At 39.6% G+C, this 23,907-nt stretch overlaps 1 protein-coding gene across 1 annotated transcript in view; it reads right to left on the bottom strand.

Annotated features, from left to right (window-relative positions):
- Window positions 1–2,136: 2,136 nt before the first annotated feature.
- tax1bp1.L (Tax1 binding protein 1 L homeolog) overlaps window positions 2,137–23,907 on the bottom strand; it is a 59,715-nt gene continuing 37,944 nt past the window's right edge. The window contains 11 exon segments of the mRNA NM_001102666.1: window positions 2,137–4,475; window positions 6,044–6,144; window positions 10,805–10,971; window positions 12,519–12,684; window positions 14,015–14,110; window positions 15,130–15,255; window positions 16,996–17,114; window positions 18,223–18,313; window positions 19,715–19,864; window positions 20,316–20,567; window positions 20,891–21,076. Of these exon segments, the coding sequence (NP_001096136.1) occupies window positions 4,274–4,475; window positions 6,044–6,144; window positions 10,805–10,971; window positions 12,519–12,684; window positions 14,015–14,110; window positions 15,130–15,255; window positions 16,996–17,114; window positions 18,223–18,313; window positions 19,715–19,864; window positions 20,316–20,567; window positions 20,891–21,076 (1,656 nt within the window). The 3' untranslated portion in view covers window positions 2,137–4,273.

Raw genomic sequence — 23,907 nt, 5'->3', positions numbered from 1 at the left:
GCAACATGCTGCATTTTTCCTGCCTACACGCGCCTCTGTGAGTACAGCCCCATTGAAAAGAACTGAATGCGTCTACTCCTGCGCTCCCCTGCGGCTGAACGCATAAAAACAGAATGCAGGGGAGCGCAGCTTCAAATGCTCGTCTGTAAGAGCCCTAAGGATTCCCTTTGGTTGTGTGTAGCACCTAACTAAACTTGCACTCCCTGAATGTACTGCTAATGCCTGTAGGTTCCCTAATAGTTGTGCTTCTGTCTGTATGTGGCACTACCCGTGATTGACAGCACTGCATACAGGGGGGCAGTGCATGGGGTGCCCTGGCAGACTCCTATCTCACATACAAACCATTCAGGAGATCAAAGCCAAAAGCACTAGGGAGCCCTCAACTCACTGCCGGCCTATTAACTACATGGCTCACTTGTGCCAGTCGACACTGCACTTTGGCCCTGATATTTGACGTACAAGTGAATTGTGTCTGGGGCTCTAAGGGCTTGTGATTTTGAAAGGAGCTGAAAGCCACTGAAATCTGCCAAATGGTGCGGAAAGCTGCAAAAGGAGCCGAATATATATTTTTAACTCTTAAGGGGGCCCTGACAACCAATGTGTTTTCTTTTTAACTTGAAGGGGGGCCCTCACAACCAAAGGCTTTTATAACGTGTGGGGAATATTTTCAGTAGCGTAATCAGATGTTACTGGGCCCCACAGCAAATTGTTTAGGACCCCTAAACATCGGTAAGTTGATCTATTCTACCAAGATATATTGAAATTGTTCTTCCACTGGATTGCTGAAAATAATGCTGCAGATTTCTTACTGTGATCTAAATGGGTAGTTCTAGAAGTGTTAATAAAAACTATTGAAAATAAATTGCTCATTAATTACAGCCTTGCAGGGCCCCCCTACAGCCGCTGGGTCTGCTAACTCTGTAATTACGCCCCTGGGAATTGTTACTGTTTTAGTGCTGATGTCTGTATGGCCTTTTTACTATGGTGTGGGAGGGACTTGGAGCCAGACTGGAGTGGGAGGGGACCAGGGTAGCCACAAAATGTTTTTGTATGGGCCCTGTGATTTCTGATGAAGGCCCTGAACATTACAATATAAGGCTACATAGTCATTAATTTAGATTCAATCTGCATGACAGCGCAGAAAGCAATCCTGTAAAGGCCCCGAGTCGGCAGCTTATCGGCACGTGTGTGGGGCCATCTGACGGACGTCCCTGATCGATATCTGGCCTAGTCAAACCGCCAGTATTGCCTCCATTCTGATCCGATCTTTGGGCCCTAGGGCCCACGACCGGATCAGCCCAATATGGCCCACTTCAATTTGGGCATATTGGGGAGAGATCAGCTCATCTGGCAACAAACGAGCGGATCTCCCTGTATAAGTCCAACTCCTCAGCTGTCTAGAGCTCACTGAGCATGTGCAGTGTCACTGACACTGAAAACATGGTCTGACAAGATCCCAGATGAGATACTACCATGGACAGAGATCATTACTGTTATTGGCTACGGAACCTCTCAGTAGTTTGGTCCTAGGTGTGATTAAAGCCAGGAGTTTACACGCCATGTTTGCGCTGGTTTCTCTCACACTCCAAAACATACAGGCAGGATAACTGATAACATTGCATATAGTGAATGAGATAGGGACAACTTCGGTGGCCATACATGGCAGATTTATTCTGCAGATTGGGGCACTTTAGAACAACTGATTCAGCAGTATTGGGACCTCCGACAGGCCCACCAATATCTTGCTGAAAATCGGGCAGATGTTGATCAGGTTTGGCATCAGATCAGGGATGGTATAGACTAGACTAGACGATACAGTCCTTGCCCCAATGACTCGTATTCCTGCCATTGTAATTTGATTATTAATCCCTAGGGCCATTGATTGGATTAAAGCCCAATATCACCCACCTTAGTTGGTCATATTGGGGGAAAGATCCACTTGTTTAATATCAGCTTATCTAGCAAGGTTGTAGTGTGTGGCCACCTTTAGATTGTAAGCTCCACTGGGGCAGGGACTGGTGTGAATGACGTATCATCTCTGTTGTATCCACTTTGCCAAGGCCTTTAAAGCACAAGCAGAGCAGCAGAGACATTGAATATGATGGTTTGTCTAGAAATAAATGAGACTGAAGTTGGTGAGTTGTAGGTAATATAAAGTTTAATCATTTCATTTACAGGAGGAGTTGCACTTGTACATCCCGGTTGCATTCGATCTAACAGAATCTCTGACACAATCACTGTATAGCTCTGCAAAGCAGCCGCTCATTAGGGTTAGACACATTCCCAAGCTACACACATGCACTCACATTTCTCATTATTGGAAGCTAAAGGACATTTGAACAAGAAAGTAAATGATGAAAAGAACCGAGAACAAAACGGAACAGAAAGACAATTAATACAGACATTACAAGAAAGGGTTAAAACATAAATAAAGTGTGATTTCTTTAAAGATAACAATGTAAAATTGCTGGGAATGCTTTTTAGATTTCACTATTTTAGCAGCTAATAAAATGAAGCGCTGGTTGAGGACTGGGTAGAACAGCAGACGCTTAATTACTGAGGCAGCAAGTGTCTTGTGATGTTTCCCTGCTCAGTCTTATTGCTCAGTGAACTGAACATCAGTAAAACGTGGCTGTCCTACCTGGCCCTGATCCAAGTCAAAGAGCAGGGAGCACAAACATGATGTTGACAATATAAAAACTGCTAATAACAGCAAACCTTTAAAAAAATGTAATTACAAAGTGCTTAGAGGAGCATTGGCAGCAATATTACAGGAGTTATATAGTAGAGGAAGTGTCCCCTTTAACCTTCTTAAAGGAGAAGCAAAATCCTGTTATACTCGGGGTGCCAAAAGCTAGGTGCCCCCAAGTGATGCATTTACTTTCCTGACACCCCAGGTCAGTGCTCCTATCAGTAGAAAAACTGCACCCGTCCCAGTGAGCACCACGGAGCAATCGTTTCCGGCTTCTTCTTTCTTTTCGCAGACGACCATCCACAGTACAGTGAAAAGACGAACTTTAATGAAAAGCCAGTTATTCGTTCTAGTGCGCATGTGTCTGCCCCGGGAAATCTGAAGAAAGAAGAAGCAGCTGGAAAATGATCGCTGAGTGGTCCTCGCTGGAAGAATCCCGGCCGGTGCAGTTTTCTGGGTGTCAAGTAGGGGTGATAACTTTTGGCACCACCAAGTAAAATGGACTTTCCTTCTCCTTTAAAAGAAGTGATCGTATGTGAAACCCATGTCAGACAATGAGTAATGGTCTGGAGCAGGCAACTCTGCAAAGTAACTCTGTTAAGTCAGATGGAATCTCAAGAAATGATTTTGCTTCACTAACATAGCAGTTCAGATTTAGGGGCGTATTTATCAAGCTTTGCATGATGTTTGACTCCAATAACAAATTGTACTCCGTCAGCCCCACTTACTATAAATGGCAAACAGCACCTTTGTGTCATCCGCCATTAAATACTTCACATTTATTCGCAGCTTGTGGTTCTGTGCAGTTTATTGTGACTCCACTTTTGCTTTATCAGCTTGATAAATATGCCCTTTAGTGTTGCCTGCTGGCCTTCTCCCGGTATATATCACATGAGACTGCTCCTGTAAAAAAACAAGCTGTTCATGTAATGTTACATCAGGGCAGAAACAACAGAAAGCAACGAGTAGATTTCCCTACGTTACTAGAAGGATAAATAGACATGCTGCAATCAGTCCCAGACTTATTTATGTGTCATTACTGAATTACCCTTCTACTTCCACTGGTAACATTTGGGTTTTGTAGCCCTTATACCGTGGCCTCTCTTGTCTCTGAAAGATAAACTGCAAGTTAACACTGGGTTACATCGATCTCACCCTTAAGAGAAGCAAGAAATTATCTTGAAATCATTGCAGAGCATTCCTAAAGAAAATCAATCCTCCCCGCCTTGTTTATAAGTGGTTTCTTCCACTCTCTGCTAAACAGACAGGTATTAGAATAGTGAACTGGCACGACTATAATCTATTATAAACGTCAGATCAAATAACTATAACATAGGAACAGCCACCGACCCAGGCATATGTTGCATTGATTAAAGGATAGGAGAGGAAACTGCCATATTGCTTGCCTTGGATGAGGTGACTATGGATAGTTTCAGTCTGTTAAAGGGAAAGTAAAGGGAGATCCCCACATCCAAGCAGCTTATTTCCCCCATGAGTGATGCTTTAAGCTACATTTCACGTCTAGTTTTTAGGGTGATCTCCTCACCACTACATTACAAACATACAATAAACATGGCGGCTTTAGTCAAAATTTAAGACATTGCCGTCGAAGTGGGTCTGGACGTGGCGTTCGAAGATGAGTTGGTCGCAGTCTGGGGGGAACTGCTCGTTGCACATGGGACAGACTTTCCAGTGACTCTCCACGTGGGCCTCAAACTGGCCCTGGTCGTAGTTGGGAGGAAATGACACAGGACAGAGGGGGCACTTCTTATTCATTGTGTACCTGAAATATAAATGTAGCCGTTAAACATGTGCTGCTGGGGTGATGAGCTTGCAATCTACAATGCAGACACTCAAACTGCCACCCATGAAATACACAAAATATCAATTTAGTTGCAAATTCAAATCCAATTATTTTCATACAAAAGCTGCACCTACAATGTCTGTGTGTTTTCTGCTGTTTGGTCCCAATGACAAGTAGGGATGCACTGAATACACGATTTTGGATTATGCGGATTCCCCAAACCCTTTGTGAAGGAATTAATCAATACACATTCCCTGGTCCCATCTCATAAGAGGAAGGGGAGGGAGAGAGGGAGAGAGAGAGAGAGGGAGAGAGGGAGGGAGAGACAGATTGCCTCACATTTTAAGTTAGCCTCGGAGTGCTCCCACAACCCCCCTTTTTGTATTCAGTGAGGTCACATGTCTCCCCTGTGTGTGCTGGATCACTGAATTTAGACATTTAGGTGAGTACCGACAATACACTTACACAATCACCACCTGTATATGTTATCAGCCAGCTACAAAGCCCAGAGGGGTCAGTTAAAATGAAACTCAATTAGACAAAAAATGCTGCCTACTGATTTTAATTGCAATGGGCAGGGCCCACAGGCAGTGGCATAACTAGAGTGTGCTGGGCCCCCCTGCAAAAAAATCTTCAGGGGTCAAGGAAAGTCCAATCCCTAACCTCCCACCTGCGTCCACTTCCCACCCTGACTCTGCCAACCCAGACTGGACTCCGCCTAATCACTGCCCGTCCCCCCTCTGACATGTGCCAACATGTGCTCTGATTGCCTGCCGCAGCCCGCAGGTTAAAGGAAAACTATACCCCCAAAATGAACACTTAAGCAACAGATAGTTCATATCATATTCAGTGAAATATTAAAGAATCTTACCAAACTGGAATATATATTTAAGTAAATATTGTCCTTCTACATCTCTTGCCTTGAACCACCATTTTGTGATGGTCTCTGTGCTGTCTCAGAGATCACCTGACCAGAAATACTACAACTCTAACTGTAACAGGAAGAAGTGTGGAAGCAAAAGGAAAAACTCTGTCTGTTAATTGGCTCATGTGACCTAACATGTATGGTCTGTTGGTATGTATGTGTGCACAGTGAACCATACGATCCCAGGGGGGCGGCCCTTGTTTTTTAAAATGGCAATTTTCTATTTATGATTACCCAATGGCACATACTACTAGAAAAGTATATTATTATGAAAATGGTTTATTTACATGAAGCAGGATTTTACATATGAGCTGTTTTATGCAATATCTTTTTATAGAGACCTACATTGTTTGGGGAGTATAGTTTTCCTTTAAGAGAGCAGCTGGGGTGGGGGGTTTCTTGTTAGCTATAGAGCTATACCTTCAACTGCAGGGTCTGCTTCCTCTATAGTTACCATACTGCACACAGATGTGATTCTTTGCCTGTTTGCGGAGCTGGCAGTTGCATGAACCTTGCCAAATTTCATTACCCTAAAGGACTGTACTATGTGGCCCCTCCTAGTTTAAAAAAAATCACCAGTAAAGTTCACGTGCTGTTATAATCATTTCCGAAATGTAATTACCCTGCTTCAAAGCAGAAGCCTGATTGGTCCTGCATGATGATTCGCGTAGGATCAGGGGTCTGTTCAAAATTCACATTATCACCGTCATCTTCATCGTCATCCTTTAAAACAAAAGGAAAGGACACCAGTAAATAGATAGTACAGTCTTATAAGGGTGAATAAGACAATATTATTATAGAGCTTTATTCCAACTACATGTGTATGACAGTAACTGTATGTAGCAGAGATATGAGGAAGGAATGTGAGTAAAGCTGAATGCATGTGCCACACAGGAATACAGGTATGGGACATGTTATCGGGAACTGGGGTTTTCCAGATAATGGATCTTTCCGTAATTTGAATCCTTATACCTTACGTTTACTAGAAAATCAGGTAAACATGAAATAAACCCAATAGGCTGGTTTTGCTTCCAATAACGAATAATTATATCTTAGTTGGGATCAAGTACAAGCTACTGTTTTATTATTGCAGAGAAAAAGGAAATCATTTGTAAAAATTTAGATTATTTTGATCAAATGGAATCTATGGGAGATGGCCTTCCGTAAATTGGAGCTTTCTAGATAATGGATCCCATACCTGTATTAAGAGTCCAGCAGCACCTGTGAGTACAGCTAAACATGTGTGTTACGGTACAGAGGGAACAGTGGGAGAAGCTGAACATGCTTTGTGGTTTGTGTATGAGATGACAACATGACATTACATTTCTGCTGTATATATATATATATATATATACACAAATACAAGAGTCCTCTGCACTCAACCCATTATCAATATATTTAAGACAGAGACATTTTGTGCATACTGCTACTAAAAAATGCCTTACCCTTTAAACAAAACAGGGATTGTTTGTCCATATATTGCAATATATTTAAGCTGGCCAACTACGTCAAAGTCATCCCATATCTGGCCAGTCCTACACTCAATTTTATCTGATTCATTAAGAATTCTATTGCTTCATTATACATTTTACAAAGGGACTAGGTTTTACCTGCAACTTACTTGCTGCTTTCAAAGTAAACCTCCATACTTGGCTGCCCTTTTATTAGACACCAGTGGGATCACCTGACTATAGCTGGGAGGGGTGGGAGCTACAACATGGAGCTGGTCACTGCTCCTGTATAACTATAACAAACAAGGGAAAGTTGTGCTCACCACTATTTTTTAAAACCATTAGGCGGGGGTGCAATGAGGCTGTGACCACAAAATACATATAGACAAATACAAGATTCCTCTGCACTCAACCCATTATCAATATATTAAGGACATTGAGACATTTTCAGGGGAATGTAATAAAAGTAGCAAAGAGCAAAACAATTCGCACCAATAAGACTAAAAATCCACATCTCGCAATGTAATATTGTTCCTTAAACTGTTATTGCATTGCGAATTTTAATTGCGCATTGCGAATTTTAATTGCGCATTCATAAGAAGTGCTTGAAGGTGTCGTAATCTTTTGGAGCAAACATAACGACTTTTTCAGTAAGAAGTTTTATTACATTGACTGCGCATTGGCGCAAACTATAAAATTCGCAAACGGTCTTTCACTGTCAGAAGTGGTCGCTAAACTGTTTCCGGGCTCGCAAAAGCTATATTAAATTCGCACAAAGCAAAATTTGTTCGCGCAAAGGCATAACTTTTCGCATTGCGAATAGTTTTTCCGTTAGCGATTTTTATTACATTCCCCCGTTGGTGCCTTAAGCTACTTTGACGTTGTTGGGCAGCTTAAATATATATGGAATTGTTACACCTTATTCTACAACTAAAACTATTAGAAAGGGTTGCGCTAGTTAAAGTGTCCCACACCATATTATTATTAATATTAACATGTATAGAATGGCCGGCCGTACACAAATGATAGGATTACATATGGTAAAGAGATGTGAAAAGATGGGCAACATTACTGAGCTAACGCTTTAAACCTTAGAGCAGGCAGCGAAACGTACGACAGGTTTTCTAATTATCTTCAATGACAGCCGTGGGGGAACTGAATGCAGAAGCACTAAGTACAATCCGATATATAGGTGCTGAGCACTAAGGCTAAAAACATGCCTGTCTCTCCTCTGATAACTCTCTGCAAAGGTTAATAGCAATTATATGCAGCAAACGAGACTAAATGAGAAACAGGTCGAGCTACTGCTGTACTGAAAGGAGCGCAGTGTTCATCAGATAAGTATTTCTCATCAGCAAGAAGCCCTGCTGTGGAAATGTGAGAGAACTAATCCAGAGAACATACTGGCATTTATAGTCAATTTACAGTTCCTTCTTCCTGCCATGTTCTGCAGAGTCAATTATCAAATTGAAATATTTGCCATAAGTAGTTATTTTACTAATACAAATGTGAAAAGATCAAGGATTTCTGACATTTGTAAAAGGTTATGAGAAGCTAAAACAAGAAGTTAAACGGTGACATTCCACAAATCACTCTGGGATTTCTGCTCTGCCACTGCTCTCAAAATATTGCCGAATTCCCCCTGGGGGGGGGGGCTATTTAAGATTGCCTAAACTTTTAGATTCAGCTATCTTTAAGGAAACTCCATTGAGTTAATAAACTCACACTGGTTTCTGGGCCCAATAACCTTGTCAATCTTTGTTTTTTTTTCAAATTTTTTTGTTGTTGTTTTTCTTTTTTAAGATCCACTTGTGGAAATAAAACAAAGACTGACTAGGTTATTGGGCCCAAAAATCAGTGTGAGATCATTAATTCACACAGGGTTTCCTTGTAGATTGAATCTGAAAGCTCAGGCAATCTTAACTAGCCCCCCCCAGAGGGAATTCAGTAATATTTTGAGAGCAATGGCAGACACTGTTTTGTTTAAAGGATTTTTTTTAGTATTTTAAGGCACAAGATGTCTCAATGTCCTTAATATATTGGTAATAGGTTGAGAATAGGGGATCTCTTGTATTTGTCTATGGACTCATCAACTCATGCAGGGTTTCCTTAAAGGAGAATTCATGCCTAACTAAATAAAACCCTATCCTACGTAGACCCCCCTCCCTCCTCCCCCCCCCAGCCTAGCTGCTACCCCGGGGAAATGCCCCTAATTTTTTTACTTACCTCTCGGTGCAGATTCAGTGATCACAGTTCACGGCAGCCATCTTCCGGATTTGCCTATTTTGGCGTATGCGCAGTTGACGCGAACCGGTAAATTGGTCCAACCGCGCATGCGCCACTTCGTCTGTCTCAGATTACCGAAGACCCGGAAAATGGCTGCCGTGAATTGCGATCCATGAATCTGCACCGAGGGGTAAGTAAAAAGTTAGGGCCATTTTCCGGGTTAGCAACTAGGCTGGGGGGGAGGAAGGAGGGGGTCTACGTAGGGTAGGGTTTTTTTACTTAAGGGTTGAATTCTCCTTTAAAGACTGTTCGAGCCTGAAAGCTTGAGCAATCTTACCTAGGCCCCTTAGTGTCAGCCTATGATTAAGTGCCTGATAGCACAAATGCATAAGGGCTCTTACAGACAAGCGTTTTTACCTACGCTCCCCCGCGTTCCGTTTTTCTGCGTTCAGCCGCAGGGGAGCGCAGGAATAGACGCATTACATTTTTTCCAATCGGGCTGTACTCACACAGGCGCTTGTAGGCGCCGAATGCAGGTTCAGACGCAACATGCTGCATTTTTCCTGCGTTCGGCGCCTACACGCGCCTGTGTGAGTACAGCCCCATTGGAAAAAATGTAATGCGTCTATTCCTGCGCTCCCCTGCGGCTGAACGCAGAAAAACGGAACGCAGGGGAGCACAGGTAAAAACGCTCGTTTGTAAGAGCCCTAAGGCTTTTTATGAACATGTAAACCTTAATAAAGACCAACTTTTAATGTCTTATCTAATTTAACCTGCCAACGTGGGAACTTTGAGTACCTGCTCTATGATGTGATTCTCTCCATCTGGCTCTAGGTTTGGGGCAAGGCACCCAAACCTGACATCTCTAGAGGTGAATCTACTTATGTCTACATCCATGGGGTTATTATTTCTTAGTGACACCCTTTGTGTTGCTGCTATTCTAGGACTTTAAAAGGAGCTGTGGAACCAAGCCTGCTATTAACACAAGGAGCGTTTTGTTGCAGCTATAAAAGGATAAAAAATACTTTACTAGAGTAAATCCTGACAATTGCCTCACTCAAAATGATTTCATTTCTTAAATCAGCTCCACGATCTTGAGTGTTTTAGATAAGTCTAATTATACCCTATGACAATGTATTTCTTTTTTTTTTCTTTTTTTTGTAGCCCTGAGCTTTCCCTAAAACTGAACTACAACTGCTTATTTCTCAGAAACCACAAAAAATAAAAAAAATGTTTGTAAATTGTTAAAGTGCTCAGAGCACATCATTTTTTTTTTGGGTTGAAATCACTTTTAAAGTTTGGAACACTGCAAGATAAGTTTGCGTCCATCATCCCTTTCATGGAAATGATAATTTATATGGAGCATTCTTTTGCAGACAACAGGATAAGAAACATCTGCACTAGAAAGCATTATGGCTCCACATAAAGGAACAAGCAAGCAGATGAGCACAAAGACATTAATACACTCTCAAAATGTAACTTCCTTTGGTTCTTTTAAGTCCTAAAGCCTATTCATAAATCCTATTACATTTGCTCAAGGATCAAAGATTCCAGATTGTAACTTTAGTCAGATATATCTATATAATAATATTGTCTCTGGCAGAGAGGAACATATTCTATTTTGCTTTTGTGTGTGTCAAACAATCATATAGTGAATTATTATATATACAACAAAGAGCCTGGCAAAATGACGTGCTAGTAACTACCTTAGTCATTAGGCCTGCGTTGTTTTCATCAGGATCTTCCAAACCATCAGGCCGACTGAGGTTGCGAGCAGGCTGACTGCAGACAACCTTGTCTTCGAGACCCCAGGAGTTCGCTCTGACAGGAGGTCCTTTCACTTCATCTGGGTTAAAAGCTCCATCTGCGCCATCTGAAAAGTAGATTCAACTAGTTGATTGAATTGATGAACATTTTTTGAGAGCATTGATATTGAATATATATACATATAATCCAAAAAACTGTGAAACTAAAATTCTCCTCCTAAAGGTAAAACTGGGGCTGATGCCAAACAACATCCCCACATGATGCAAAACACATCTGTAGCAAGAAGCTGGTCAGCAGGGGGCATGTAAAGCTATCCTAGTAATATGGTGAGAGAAAGGGCTTATGTGGGTGCTTTTTCACACTCCACAATTTGAACAATATCAATTTTGTAAGGTATTGTTGCCAGTTTTAAAGCTTCAGACAAATGGCAGTCACATATGATGTGCGTTGAGGAAGATGTAAATTTGTTTTTGCAAAATTAACTGGTTTGTCCCCATTCAATTAGAATCTTTCATTGCCAGGGCTGCCATCAGAAATCACAGGGCCCCGCACAGCAAATTGTTTTTGGGCCCCCCTCGCCATCCCTCCCTTACCCATCAATATGAAGGCCACACAAGACACAAGCGTTAAAACAAAAGAACTTTGGTACCCAGGGCCCCTCTACAAGTTTTGATGGTCAGGGCCTCCTACAAATTAAAGAAAAAACATTGGTGGCCAGGGTCCCTACAAGTTTTTAAAAAAAAACACATTTAGCCAGGGCCCCTACAAGTTATTAAAAAATATATATTTGGCCAGGGTCCGTACAAGAAAAAAAAAAAAAGAAAACTGCACTTACCTTAGCCAGGGAGCTCATGTGCCGGTATCTACAGTTTCCTGTGCTCTGATTCGCCAGTGAAATGTAAGTCCCGGTAAAGCTGCATGCCGATTGGATAAAGTAGAGGGGAGGTTCAAACTTCACCCATCCAATCCCCATGTGGCTTTACCGGGACTTACACTTCACTGCGAATCAGAGCAAAGGAAGCAAGATGCAGTCATCGGAGCACCAGCCCGCCCTCCCTCCCTTCCGAAATCTGCAGCTCACTGATGGCAGGGGCCGGCTCTGCAAGTAAGTGCAGCACGGCCTGGCCTCCCTTTACTCCCCAAATCATCCGGGCCCAGGACAGTACTCCCCCCTGTCGGCTGCCCTGTTCACTGCTATAACAAATTAGATGCAAGAGCATATGAATAAGGGCAGAGCACAAAGGTGAACAATTTGATCACTCGTCTCATCATTTATTTTGCAGATGTTTTCTTCTCTTAAAAGGGAAGCCTAAGTGCCCAAATTGCATGAAGACATAAATGGGAAAGCTTCTAATGGATGTCAAAAAGTGAAATATCCGAGGTTCTATTAAGTTTTATTTTGGCATCATTAAAATCTCTCGATAGATAGATAGATAGATTTATTATACGTTTATCAGCTACATTATACTGAAGGTGCCATAGCCAATAAAGAATTGCCACAGAAGAATAAGGAACATCATAAAAATAGTTTTAATGCACAGGAAAAAGAGAACATAAAGCAATGTGCAAATACAACTGATTGAAGAGCTAACACTTTGTATAGTTTGCCATTAAAGTCATACTCTGGAAATGCATTAGGAATGAATCACACACCTCTAGTTCCTTGAGATGTATAAGGATTTCCAAACTGAAGAAGAGGCTGCTGAGTTGGAATGGCAGAAACTAATCGCTGTTCATCGCAATATGGATTAAAAAACTGCAGTCCTTGGGTGTTACTTGCAGCCCAGTCTGTTTGTTTTTCCATCTTTTTTTCAAGTTCCTAAAGAAATGAACACGTTGAATTAGTAAAAGGTATTCTGACAGCATATAAATAGATTAAATAGACAAATCAGGCAATGTTGCTGCAAGTCACAATAACAGCCTGTGTATATTAACTGGGCAACGCTTCTTTGACACATAATTGTGCAACTTGTGTCTGTCACAGGAAGGTTTCAGCCACATGGCACGGAATTTTGAAGTACAAAAAACTTCGAAGTTTTTTAATTCGATGGTCGAATTTCAAATTTCAATATCAAATTTGAAGTTTTTTCAGAAAATTTGGCAATCCTGTGTACGATTTTAGCGTACGATCGAAGGATTTTTATTTGATGTGTAAGGACTTAGAAAAATGTTGTAGAAGGTCCCCATAGGCTAACATAGCACTTCGGCAGGTTTAATTTGGCAAAGTATTGAAGTCAAAGTTTTTTTTTTTTAAAGAGACAGTACTTCGATTATCGAATGGTCGAATATTCAAACGATTTTTACTTCGAATCGAAGTCGAAGTAAATTCAAAGTCGTAGTATCCTATTCAATGGTCGAAGTATCCTAAAAATTACTTTGAATTTCAATTTTTTTTTACTTAGAAAATTCCCTCAAATTCACTTCGACCCTTGATAAATTTGCCCCTAGATTTGTATATTTTATATAAGTGGTTTGTAAATAAGTTGTTTACTATCCAGATGCAATGTCAGATACCCCTGCAACTGTCATCTAAGCAATGTGTATGTCTTTTTCTTTTAGGCAAGTCTCCCATCTTGCTCTGTTGCGAGGACCCCATGTGTGAATACACTGCTAGACTGGGATGCAGAAAAGCTCCATAACTATATCTGGGGCATATTGGTAGCTCCCATGTAACTTAAAAATTCATCTTCAATGTAACAGTGTGATAATGAGTAGTGATGAGTGAAATCTTTTGCCAAGTTTCACCGTGAAAATGGAAAATTTAGTTGTGTGTCAAATTAATATTGTTGCCCATAGACTTCAATGCATTTCGGCAAATTTTCTCGGTTTCGAGAATTTTTGGAGAAGCAAAACGGGTCAGGTTCACACGTCACTAATAAATGAGGAAGAAACCTTTGCACATGCATCTGAGATCAGCATTACCTATCTTATTGCACTCACTGACTTAGCCCAAAGGGCTCATCAAAGGGACATAATCTGGGTGCAAATTTCCTAAATTGTTGCTATTCTGGAGTTACTGAGTAGCCTAATTACGGCAGCACCTGTTTGTGCAAAGCAATTCCAAATATAATTTTTCATGCTTTCTTTTAAGAGTACTCTCCACCTGAAATAAATACATATAAATATATATGTTTTTATTTAGTCCTCACTTTTATAAATCGCTCCATTTTTCCCTTTTCATTATGAAGGGTTTCAACACTATAAGAAAGGTCACATATTTCTCGATCTTTTTCTGCAGACTGTACCTGAGAAGAAAAAAAAAGAATAATTAGAAAGACTCTGCATTATCAAATAATTACTTTAAAGTTGGTGTGAAAAAATGTTCAGCATGAGGAGTCCAGATAATTCTATTATCATTCCTTCAAAACTAGAATGAAAGAGGCCATACATTTCTAAAATGATTGGCCAAATATTTGCATTTATTTTGTATTGTATTGTACAGGTATGGGACATGTTATCCAGAATGCTCTGCACCTGGGGTTTTACGGATAACGGATCTGTCAGTAATTTGGATCTTCATACCTCAAGTCTACAAGAAAATCATGTAAACATTAAATAAACCCAATAGGCTGGTTTGGTTTCCAATAAGGATTAATTATATCTTAGTTTGGATCAAGTGCATGGTATGATTTTAGTATAACAGAGAAAAAGGAAATTGTTTTAAATAATCTGGATCTGGACAGCCTTTCCGAATTCTGAGCTTTCTGGATAACTGATTTCCAGATAACAGATGCCATATCTGTACTTACAAACTGCAGTTGGTATATCTAGAGAGAATATTTCAGTGGTTCCCTCTAACTTCCGCCAAGTAATCAAATGGATCGGAAATATTTGAAATTAATTTAGAGGCTAAATAAAACAATACATATGAAACCATCTCCTAAACCTGCTCAATCAATATCTGTTTTCTATTATGAGATGGATAGAATGAGAGATGGTGGTAGAAAGGGAATATGGTACCTAAGCCAGACTAAAGAGGATGAAGAAACAATCATTTTCTGCGTTACTTCACAAATACCAAATTCCCCCATCATGCAATATGATTACAGGAGACCCCTCTTGATAACAAGGAAACATCCTAGTGGTTGCTTTTATATATTTAAAACTGCTTAGTTATTTTACAACACTTCACAAACAATAAATATAGAAAATCAGTGCATAATTTGATGCACAAAATCTTGCAGCACTTAAGATCTTGCCTACACCCTAAATATCAGCCTAGCTACATTAAAAGCCAATCATTTAGATTTGAAAACCACTATACTTTATATTGATCATCCAAAGCAATCAATTGCCGCTTGATGCTGTCGTTGACTTTGAGCTGCTCCTTCCACTTTAATTCCATCTTGGCGACATCATCCGCATAAGCACTGCACCTCGCTTTTTCTTCCTAAAGAGGAAACAAAACGTCAATTTGTAACTGGGGGGTAAGGCATTTCTTTAGTTAAGAGGACAAGTGTATCTGTGTTGCAAATAGATTAGTAGACACAAAATGCAAGCAATTCATATCAACATGAATTTATACAGTGCTAGTTACACAGCACAATAATAATGACAAACGGGGTTTAACACTGACAAAACAACTCTGCTCGCAATATCTTACCATCTAAATGTATATGATAAAATACACATTTGTTTACATGTTAAAGCAGACAACTATAGGAATGAAAATAGCCAGAGAAAAACTAGACTGTTCTTATCAAATATTCAAACATAAAACAATAAATAAAGTAAACCAACGCAGAAGTAACTGCAAAGGTGCATTTCATCACACAATATATTTCAGGTAACACACTACACTTGGAAGTGCGCAACAGGATGTGACGTATAAGGAAGAGCCTGGACTACCTGTAATGTTTGGTATTAGAAGTCTTTTAGACTGTTATTATGCTGTATATTGTGAAGGGCTTTATAAGGACAACTAAGGTGTGATTTGGGGTGGATGCTTATGTACTTCCCCAATTGTTCCTGGAGGCACACCTTAAAGGCAGCAATCGCATATACTATGCTAATAATTTGAATTTTTATAGTATAGCGCAGAAATATCATAACATTTCCCTGTTGTCTTATTCTGTTATTTGGTGCTATTTTATGCTCTTCCTTTCTTGGATGCACTTTTGTTACTGCTCTTGCAACTCCCTGTCCTTTTAGACTTGTTCTGTCGCTAGGCTTGTGCACAGCCATTTTAATGCATTTGCTTTTAATGCAAAAGAACAGGAAAGAGATGCTCTGTGCATAAAATACGGTTTACATTTATACTTTTTTGGATTCAGCCAAACCCCCAAATCATTCGCTAAAGATTTGGTCGAATACAGAACCAAATCCTAATTTGCATATGCAAATTAGGGGTGGGAAGGGGAAAACATTTTTTACTTCCTTGATTTGTGACAAAAAAGTCACGCAATTTCATACATTTTCATGCATATGCAAATTAGGATTCAGATTCGGTATTGTAGGGCACAAGGATTCAGCCGATGCCTGCTGAAAAAGGGCGAATCCGGAACCGAATCCTGGATTCGGTGCATCCATAATATTAAAGGATAAATAAGCCTTTTATTTTAAAATTCTCTAAACAGCCTCCCTGCATTAGGATTGCCACCTTTTGGGACATAGAAGTCTGGGCAGGGGGATGTCGTGTGGACAGGTGACATCAGGGATGGTGCCGTTTTGTATTGGCGGTGTCTTCAGTGGGGCAAGATGACAATTGCCGACTAGCTGATCGCCATGCCATCTACTTCAAAGTATGTCTGGATTTTTTAATTTGGAAATCTGGACAGACAGCTTTCACCTGAATAGCTTCTCTGATAAAATGGCTGTCCAAGTGAAACCCGGACAAGTGGCAATTCGACCCTGCATCCAGTCTCATTTAGTTTCTACCATGACAACGGTCAAAGAGTTGTCTACTGTACATGCTTTCTGCCTCTGCTCCAATGGAAATCAATGAAGCATCCACAGTAGGCACCTCTTTGACCATATCCACAGAAAAAGAAAGGACAAGAACTCGAAATTAAAGGGGTTGTACCAGGAACTATCTGAAATGAGCTGCTTGTGATTCTGAAACAACAAGGACGTTTATTATTCATTAATAACATATAAAAAGGACATTGTTTTAGCAAATAATGACACTTACAGCCAGCATTTGCTTACACTTCCGATATTTTTCTGTTTTTTCAGCTATTTCTAAACTCATTTCCCGCACTTGTTCTCTTATGTCGAATTCGGGTACAGTATCTGAAGTAAATGGACTCACTGAAGGAGAAACACAAAAGCATCAGTTAGATTTCTTTCAAGCGCTTACCTCAATAACTGCATAACACTTCTGCAAACAAATGTTCATGTAAATGTTTAGGCATGAAGCATCTTTAATCTGCTAGTGATATATTTGAATTGTCTTATGTTATGAATATGGTGCAAGCAAGTGGTTATGTGATGAGTCCTATGTTTTAAAGAAGAGTAGGAGACTTGGCTCCTGCAAAACCTTCTTCTTCTTTAGTGACGTCCCTATGCTGTCCTGTGTCAGAATGTAGAGTCACTGTAACACAGAGAGTTTAATATTGAAAGAGGGTCCAAAATGAAGAACACAGAGTTATGGATCTAGGGCATTTAGTTATTTCTTGTTGCACCGTGTCCCTTCTCTGCTTACAAGCCTCTAAATGTTATTTATGCAGACAAAATACTTCTTGCAACAAATCCTGAAAACTGCTTGTGGCTAGCCTGCTCTGCAGAACTGGTTTCAAACACACTGCTTCAGTCTCAGGATAGACAAACTATTTTTAAGACTTGTAGCCACGGCCGCCATCTGGGGGTCACAGGGGGGACAGTTGTCCCGGGCCCGCAGGATTTTGTGTCTAAGGGGGGGCCCGGCCATGCTTCATCCCCTTATCCAATCCCTGTACAGCTTTACCGGGACTTATTTTTTAACTTGTAGGGAGGCCCTGATTACCAATTATTTTTATAACTTGTAGGGGGGGCCTGACCACCAATTTTTTATGGGGGGCCCTGGCACCATAGTTTTTTTTAACTTATAAGGGGGCCTGACCATCAATAGCTTTTTATAACGTGTGTGTGGGGTTACCTTTTTTAGCACTGACGTCTATGTGGTCTTTTAACTGTAGGGTGGAGTGGGCGGGATCTGTGGTGGGGCTTGGGGGCCGGGTGGGCGGTGCACAGGGGGCCCTGAACATTTTGTTGTACGGGGCCCCCATGATTTCTAATGGCGGCCCTGCTGGTAGCCATTCTAATAACATTACTACAAATACGAATTTCTTTTAAAAACCACAGACATGCAAAATATAACGAACATACAAAAAAAGTTCAATGGAATATCTGAAAGCCATCCTAAAGGTCTTAGGCTTACCTGGTGGAGTACATTGGTTCATAACCGTAACAATTGCAACCTCTGTATTCCCAAACAGTTCTCTTTCTTTCTGCTGATTTTCTGAAGCTTTCTGTTATTAAAGCAACAAAATATATCAACAAGTATAATTATAGCTAATTGAAAGGCAAAACAATTGCCTTTTAAAAACCTTTTTATTTTATTATGTCAGAAGGTATCCATCCTACATGCCTAAAAGAAGGCATCCCTGTGAAACAATTATAACTTTTGAAAAATAATCCCAGAACCGTGCTTAAAGATAAAAAGTATACGTTTATGTCACATATTAAAAGTCAAAAATTACCCCAATATGGCGCCTGTGAAACAGTTCAGTTTAAAAATAACTTTCAAATCTGAATTGGGTCCAATTTTATAAAATGTGCTCATTAATGACTTAGGGGAGGGTAATGTAAGTAAAATATCTGTGCTTGCAGATGACACAAAACTAAGTTGGCCAATTGATTCCATCCAGTAAGTGGTATATTTGGATAAACTAGCCGTCTTGGCAGCTAAGTGGCAGATTTTATGTTGATAATTGTAAGATTATGCACCTAGGATATTAAAATATCAAGTTACTTAGACATTCAATGGAACTAAGATGGGAAAATCCTTGATGTACCATGGGGTACTTGGCTTAACTGTTATTATAATGCCAGTCAGCAGCTGCAAAAGCCAGCAAGGTTTTGAGCTGTATTAAAAGACGTATAGATTTACGGGAGGAGAGTAATTATTTCCCTTTAAACTGGTAAAGGCCTTATATCTGGATCAACTGGCAGTTAGGAAGGTTATTATTATTAATATTAACATGTATTTTTAGAGCGCCAACATATTGAGTAGCACTGTAAAATAAATGTGTTTATATGAAGAAATCACGTAAATTACATACATAGAACATACAAAGTTAAATACATAATGACCGGTATAAAAAGTGAGGAAGGCTCTGTGCAGTTTCATTTAGAAAAAGGTTCAACTCCGTGGATGTTTGTTTTTTTTTTTGTTTTTTTCCAACCTACATCACTATGTTATAATGTAAAGTTAAAAAAGTATAAATATAAAGACTTAGAGTTTGAGCGGCAATAGGGAACCCAGCACAATAGATCTCTAAACTTTCGTTGTTGTAGTTTAATGAAAAAGTAGACAAAGCACCAAATTGCTTGATACCATGGGTTGTGTTGCTAATCATACCTTTAGCATGCTATACACAGTAGGTGGCTACATAGGTGATAGTTCTTAATCTTTCTTTTAACTTTGAGCTTCTCAGTTCCCTCCAAAAACACAGCCAGCCATGGCCAGAAATAAAGCGAATGTGCTGCTTCAAAAAGATTGTTCAAAATAAGTATGAAAGGAGGACATGGATGACCGACTTTCTCACGCTAGGCAGAAGGTTTTCAATGCGTGAGACAAGACTATATTGCTCCTGGTTCTACACGAACACCAGAAAAGACTCCAGCTGCTGGTAACCTTAGATACTTACAAGCTGCTCAGTGAGTTTTACTACTTGCTTCTGAAGCTTCTGGCATTCTTTGAATTTATCTTTATAGTGGTCTGCTGCCATCTGCAATCTCAGCTTCAGGTCTTCAATCTCTTTGCGAAGTTCCTGCTCCACTCTGGTATTCTCTACCCCCTAATAAGAACAGAAGTACTCAAAGTTTACTCACACTAGTCACTGTGCACATTACTAGGAGCTGCTATATCTAGCCATTTGCACAGCTGGGGTCAGTGCCCCTCAGTTGAAATGGTTGTTGACAGGTTGTGGAGTGCTCTGAATACAGTATATATAGCATAACTGAAACTACACACTCGCATGATTTTGAAAAAGGTCATTTGGAGGGTTCAACTTGATCAACAGTTTTTCAACATCCAAGCTTACCTCAAGTCACAATAATCAGCAACTGTTAATGAGTCTTCCACTGTAAGGCAACAGCCAGAATATGGAATCAGTCAGGTGACACTGACCTTAACTGGGAAGTCCCAGTATCATTAAGTGGAGACCCAGTTCACTGATTAAAGTTTCGTGCATGCTGCTCTCTGATTGGTAAATCTGAATAAATATATGTCTCTCCTGTGTGTTTTACCTGGTCCTTTTTCACAAAAGGGTTGGACTTCTGCTGCTGCTCATCTCGAATACTAAGTTGAGCCAAAGCATCAGCCAGTTGCTGCCTCACACTGTCTGTGTCAAGACGAGCTGCGTGAAGATCAGACATGGTTTTATCACGTTTATTTACGGCCTCACTCAGTTCCCTAGACATTAAGGAAACTTCTTGTCTGCTGGCTTGGTGTTGATCCTCCAACTTTCGTAGCTGTTGCTTTAAAAAGGGGATATCCTCCTAATAAGATATTTAAAACAAATCACTTTATTTTCAAAGGATCAACATCAGATTAAGATCAAATAAATCATCAGGATTAAAATTGCCCATAAAGGCCAAATATCCTCTACATATTTGGCATTACTTATTTATTGCTTTATAGGCACAAATATAACACTATGGAATTGATAGTCTTTTGAGAATATATCACCTTTACAAGGACAAAGAGTCTTTTATTCTTTGTGTGCTTACATGTACTACGGTTCATTTTCATAACCCATTATTGGTTCATTAATTGTAATGTTGCTTGGGCTGTAATGCTTGCCTAATTCCACAGCTCCCACCTTATTTGAAGAATTCTGCAGAAGTTCTTTATTAATTCTTTCTGTATCGACTAGACAAATCTGCAGCTTTCCAAGCTCTTCCTTGTAGTGGGCAATGAGATTGTCTTTGTTTGTATCCAAGTTCTTTAATGTCTGGACCTCAGTTAGAAGTTTGGTGTTTTCGATCTCTGTATTCTTCAAGTGAACCTATGAATTAAAAAAAAATCCACAACAAACCGACATGACCAAAATATTATCAATATAATTTATGTCCTTAATAGATATACATTGATGAAGGTGGCTTACCACTAGATAATCAAAGAGGTTATTCACCTTTGAGTTAAATTTTAGTATGGGGTAGAGAGTGATATTCTAAGACAATTTGCAGCTGGTTTTAATTTTTTATTATTTGTGGTTTTTGAGTTATTGGACTTATTTTTCAGCAGCTCTCCAGTTTGCAATTACTGCAGTCTGGTTGCTAGGGTACAAGTTAACCTAGCAACCATGCACAGACTTAAATAGGAGACTGGAATATGTGTAGATGACGACCTGAATAGAAATATGAGTAATAAAAAGAAGCAAAAACAATAAATCTGTAGCCTTACACAGCATTTAGATGGGGTCAGAAGAAGAAGGCAAATACAGGTATGGGACCTGTTATCCAGAGTGCTCGGGACCTGGTGTTTTCCAGATAATGTATTGTTCTGTAATTTGAATCTTGATACCTTAAGTCTACTAAACCCAATAGGCTGGTTTTGCTTCCAATAAGTATTAATTATATCTTAGTTGGGATCAAGTACAATGTACTGTTTTATTATTACAGAGAAAAAGGAAATCATTTTCAAAAATTTGGATAATATGGAGTCTATGAGAGATGGCCTTTTCCGTAATTCTGAATTTTCTGAATAACGGGTTTCCGGAGAACGGATTCCATACCTGCATTTCAAAAACTCTAAAAAATAAATAAATAAATAATGAAGACCAATTGGAAAGTTGATTCGAATTGCCCGTTCTATAACATACTAAAAGTTAACTTAAAGGGGAACCACTTTACAAGTAATAGTCCTTCAAAATATAAGGGGTCAATTACAAAGCAGAACACATTGGGGCAGATTTATTATGTGGTGTAAAAAAACAGACAAAATTCGCCACACATCGCCAGATTTAGCCATGTAAAAACTGCTCCTTGCATTCACACTCTAGCACCAGGGATCTGTTTATGACCCCTATAGATTAACTACATATTGTGAGACACTGGCCTCACCTTCAGTTTTGATTCCCACTGGGAATAATAACTAAGTTAGGGGGACACTACAAAAGAACAGTCCAGATGAATTGTTGAGCATTATATTTCTAAACACCTTTTTAAAGATCTGAAACAATGGCTTGTTTTTATACGCTGGCAATATGTGTTGTGACTCTATCCTTGCGATGTATATGATTCCAACATAGCACAGCTAGATATGTTAGTGTTCTATTTCTTCGAGCTGTGCCTGTACCTAAACAATCTTCATTCTTCCACAATGTTATAGGACACGTATATGTAAATAAAAAATGAGGAGCTTTCACTAAGAAAGATGCAAGGCACACTGTCTCTTTTCCTAACTTTTTCCATATGTTTCCAAAATATCTGTGAAGAATTCCTTCGTAGTTTTAGCATAAATCAGCTAACTTTTCATCTGGGGTTATGGTCTTTTTTTCTACTTTTATTCATAGAATAAGAGAAAACATTTACTTAAAAATAAAAGTAAAATGGGTGAAAATATAGCTTTTTAATCATCAGTACATAGTCCGTTTGTACAACCCATGTTATGGAAGTGTGAACTTTCAGAAACCTCTCAAAGTGAATAAAACATTACATATTTATTTGTGACATGAATTGGTTTTGATTTGCAAGTGCCTGCCAAGTGGTTATAAGGCAAAGGTCACATAGGATAATGTTCCAGTGATAAGTAACCGAAAAACTAAGTCACTCTAATCGTGCCAAAATCATCCAAGTATGGAGAAAGGCATGCAATCTTCTCAAACAAATACCACTGTGTGGACCACTCAGACATTGCACCTACAAGCAGATTTACTGGCCCACCCACTTTCAGCTTCATTCTAAATTCTCTGGCCCACAAGATTAAGTGCTGTTGAGTCAAACCAGGAGACTTCAGTCATCCTGAATGCCCCTCTAGAGTAAGATAACATTTTCTTAATTATTTCTGTATGCGCCTAAAAAAAGATCAAACATTCACAGTATCATTATTGATATGACCAGTGTTTATTGTATTCAACTGCATAAATCACAAGATGGCAGCAATAAAAGGTTGGTATAAAGTGAAAAAAACGAAGAGACATAAAATGACTCCGTTAACCTTACTTTTAAGAGTGGTCATCAATATATTAAGATATGTCTCTTTCTAATGAAGTGCACACATCTGAGAACAATCCTCTCTAGCACGAGACAGGGAGTTGAAGTTGCTGACCTGCTGGCACTGCAAGCCATTGTTTTCTGGCTCGTGCAAAAGGGCTATATAATATAATTTATTGTGAAGCTATAAAATTGAGCTCATCAGACAGCCTGTAGCAAAGAATGTCTTCACACTAATAAGCACCAGCCTGATAGTAACATTATGCTCTCTAGTTTGTGCAAGCCTTTACCTGATACCAATGTTACCCATCAAACTTGATTAGTGGTTTCATTTTGGCTCAAAAGTCTGCACAAAAGTCTTCATGGAAATCTACGTGTGTGTGACTGCAACTTCAACAATCATTTATCCTAAAAAGTGTGTTTGAAAACTGTACTTTTATGGTGAGAGGACACTGTCATGAAAATACAAAGATTTTATTTTTTGTCATAAAACAAGGTGCAATATTTGGTGTTGCTTTGGGCAAGGTGACTTATTTCTGGAAAGGTAATAACTGCCATTCATGTTTCTTCCTTGTCATCCACCAATAGAACATAGTTCAGCCGTTTATTTTGTAAAGTTGCTGGGCAAGAATAGGTGTGAATAACACAAGTGGATTGATTATCACGGTCACAGCATGGTCTC

This window comes from Xenopus laevis, chromosome 6L, assembly GCF_017654675.1.
Source record: "Xenopus laevis strain J_2021 chromosome 6L, Xenopus_laevis_v10.1, whole genome shotgun sequence".
NCBI lineage: Eukaryota > Metazoa > Chordata > Amphibia > Anura > Pipidae > Xenopus > Xenopus laevis.
Note: the sequence above shows the minus strand (reverse complement) of the source record. Positions and strands in the feature narration are given on the sequence as shown.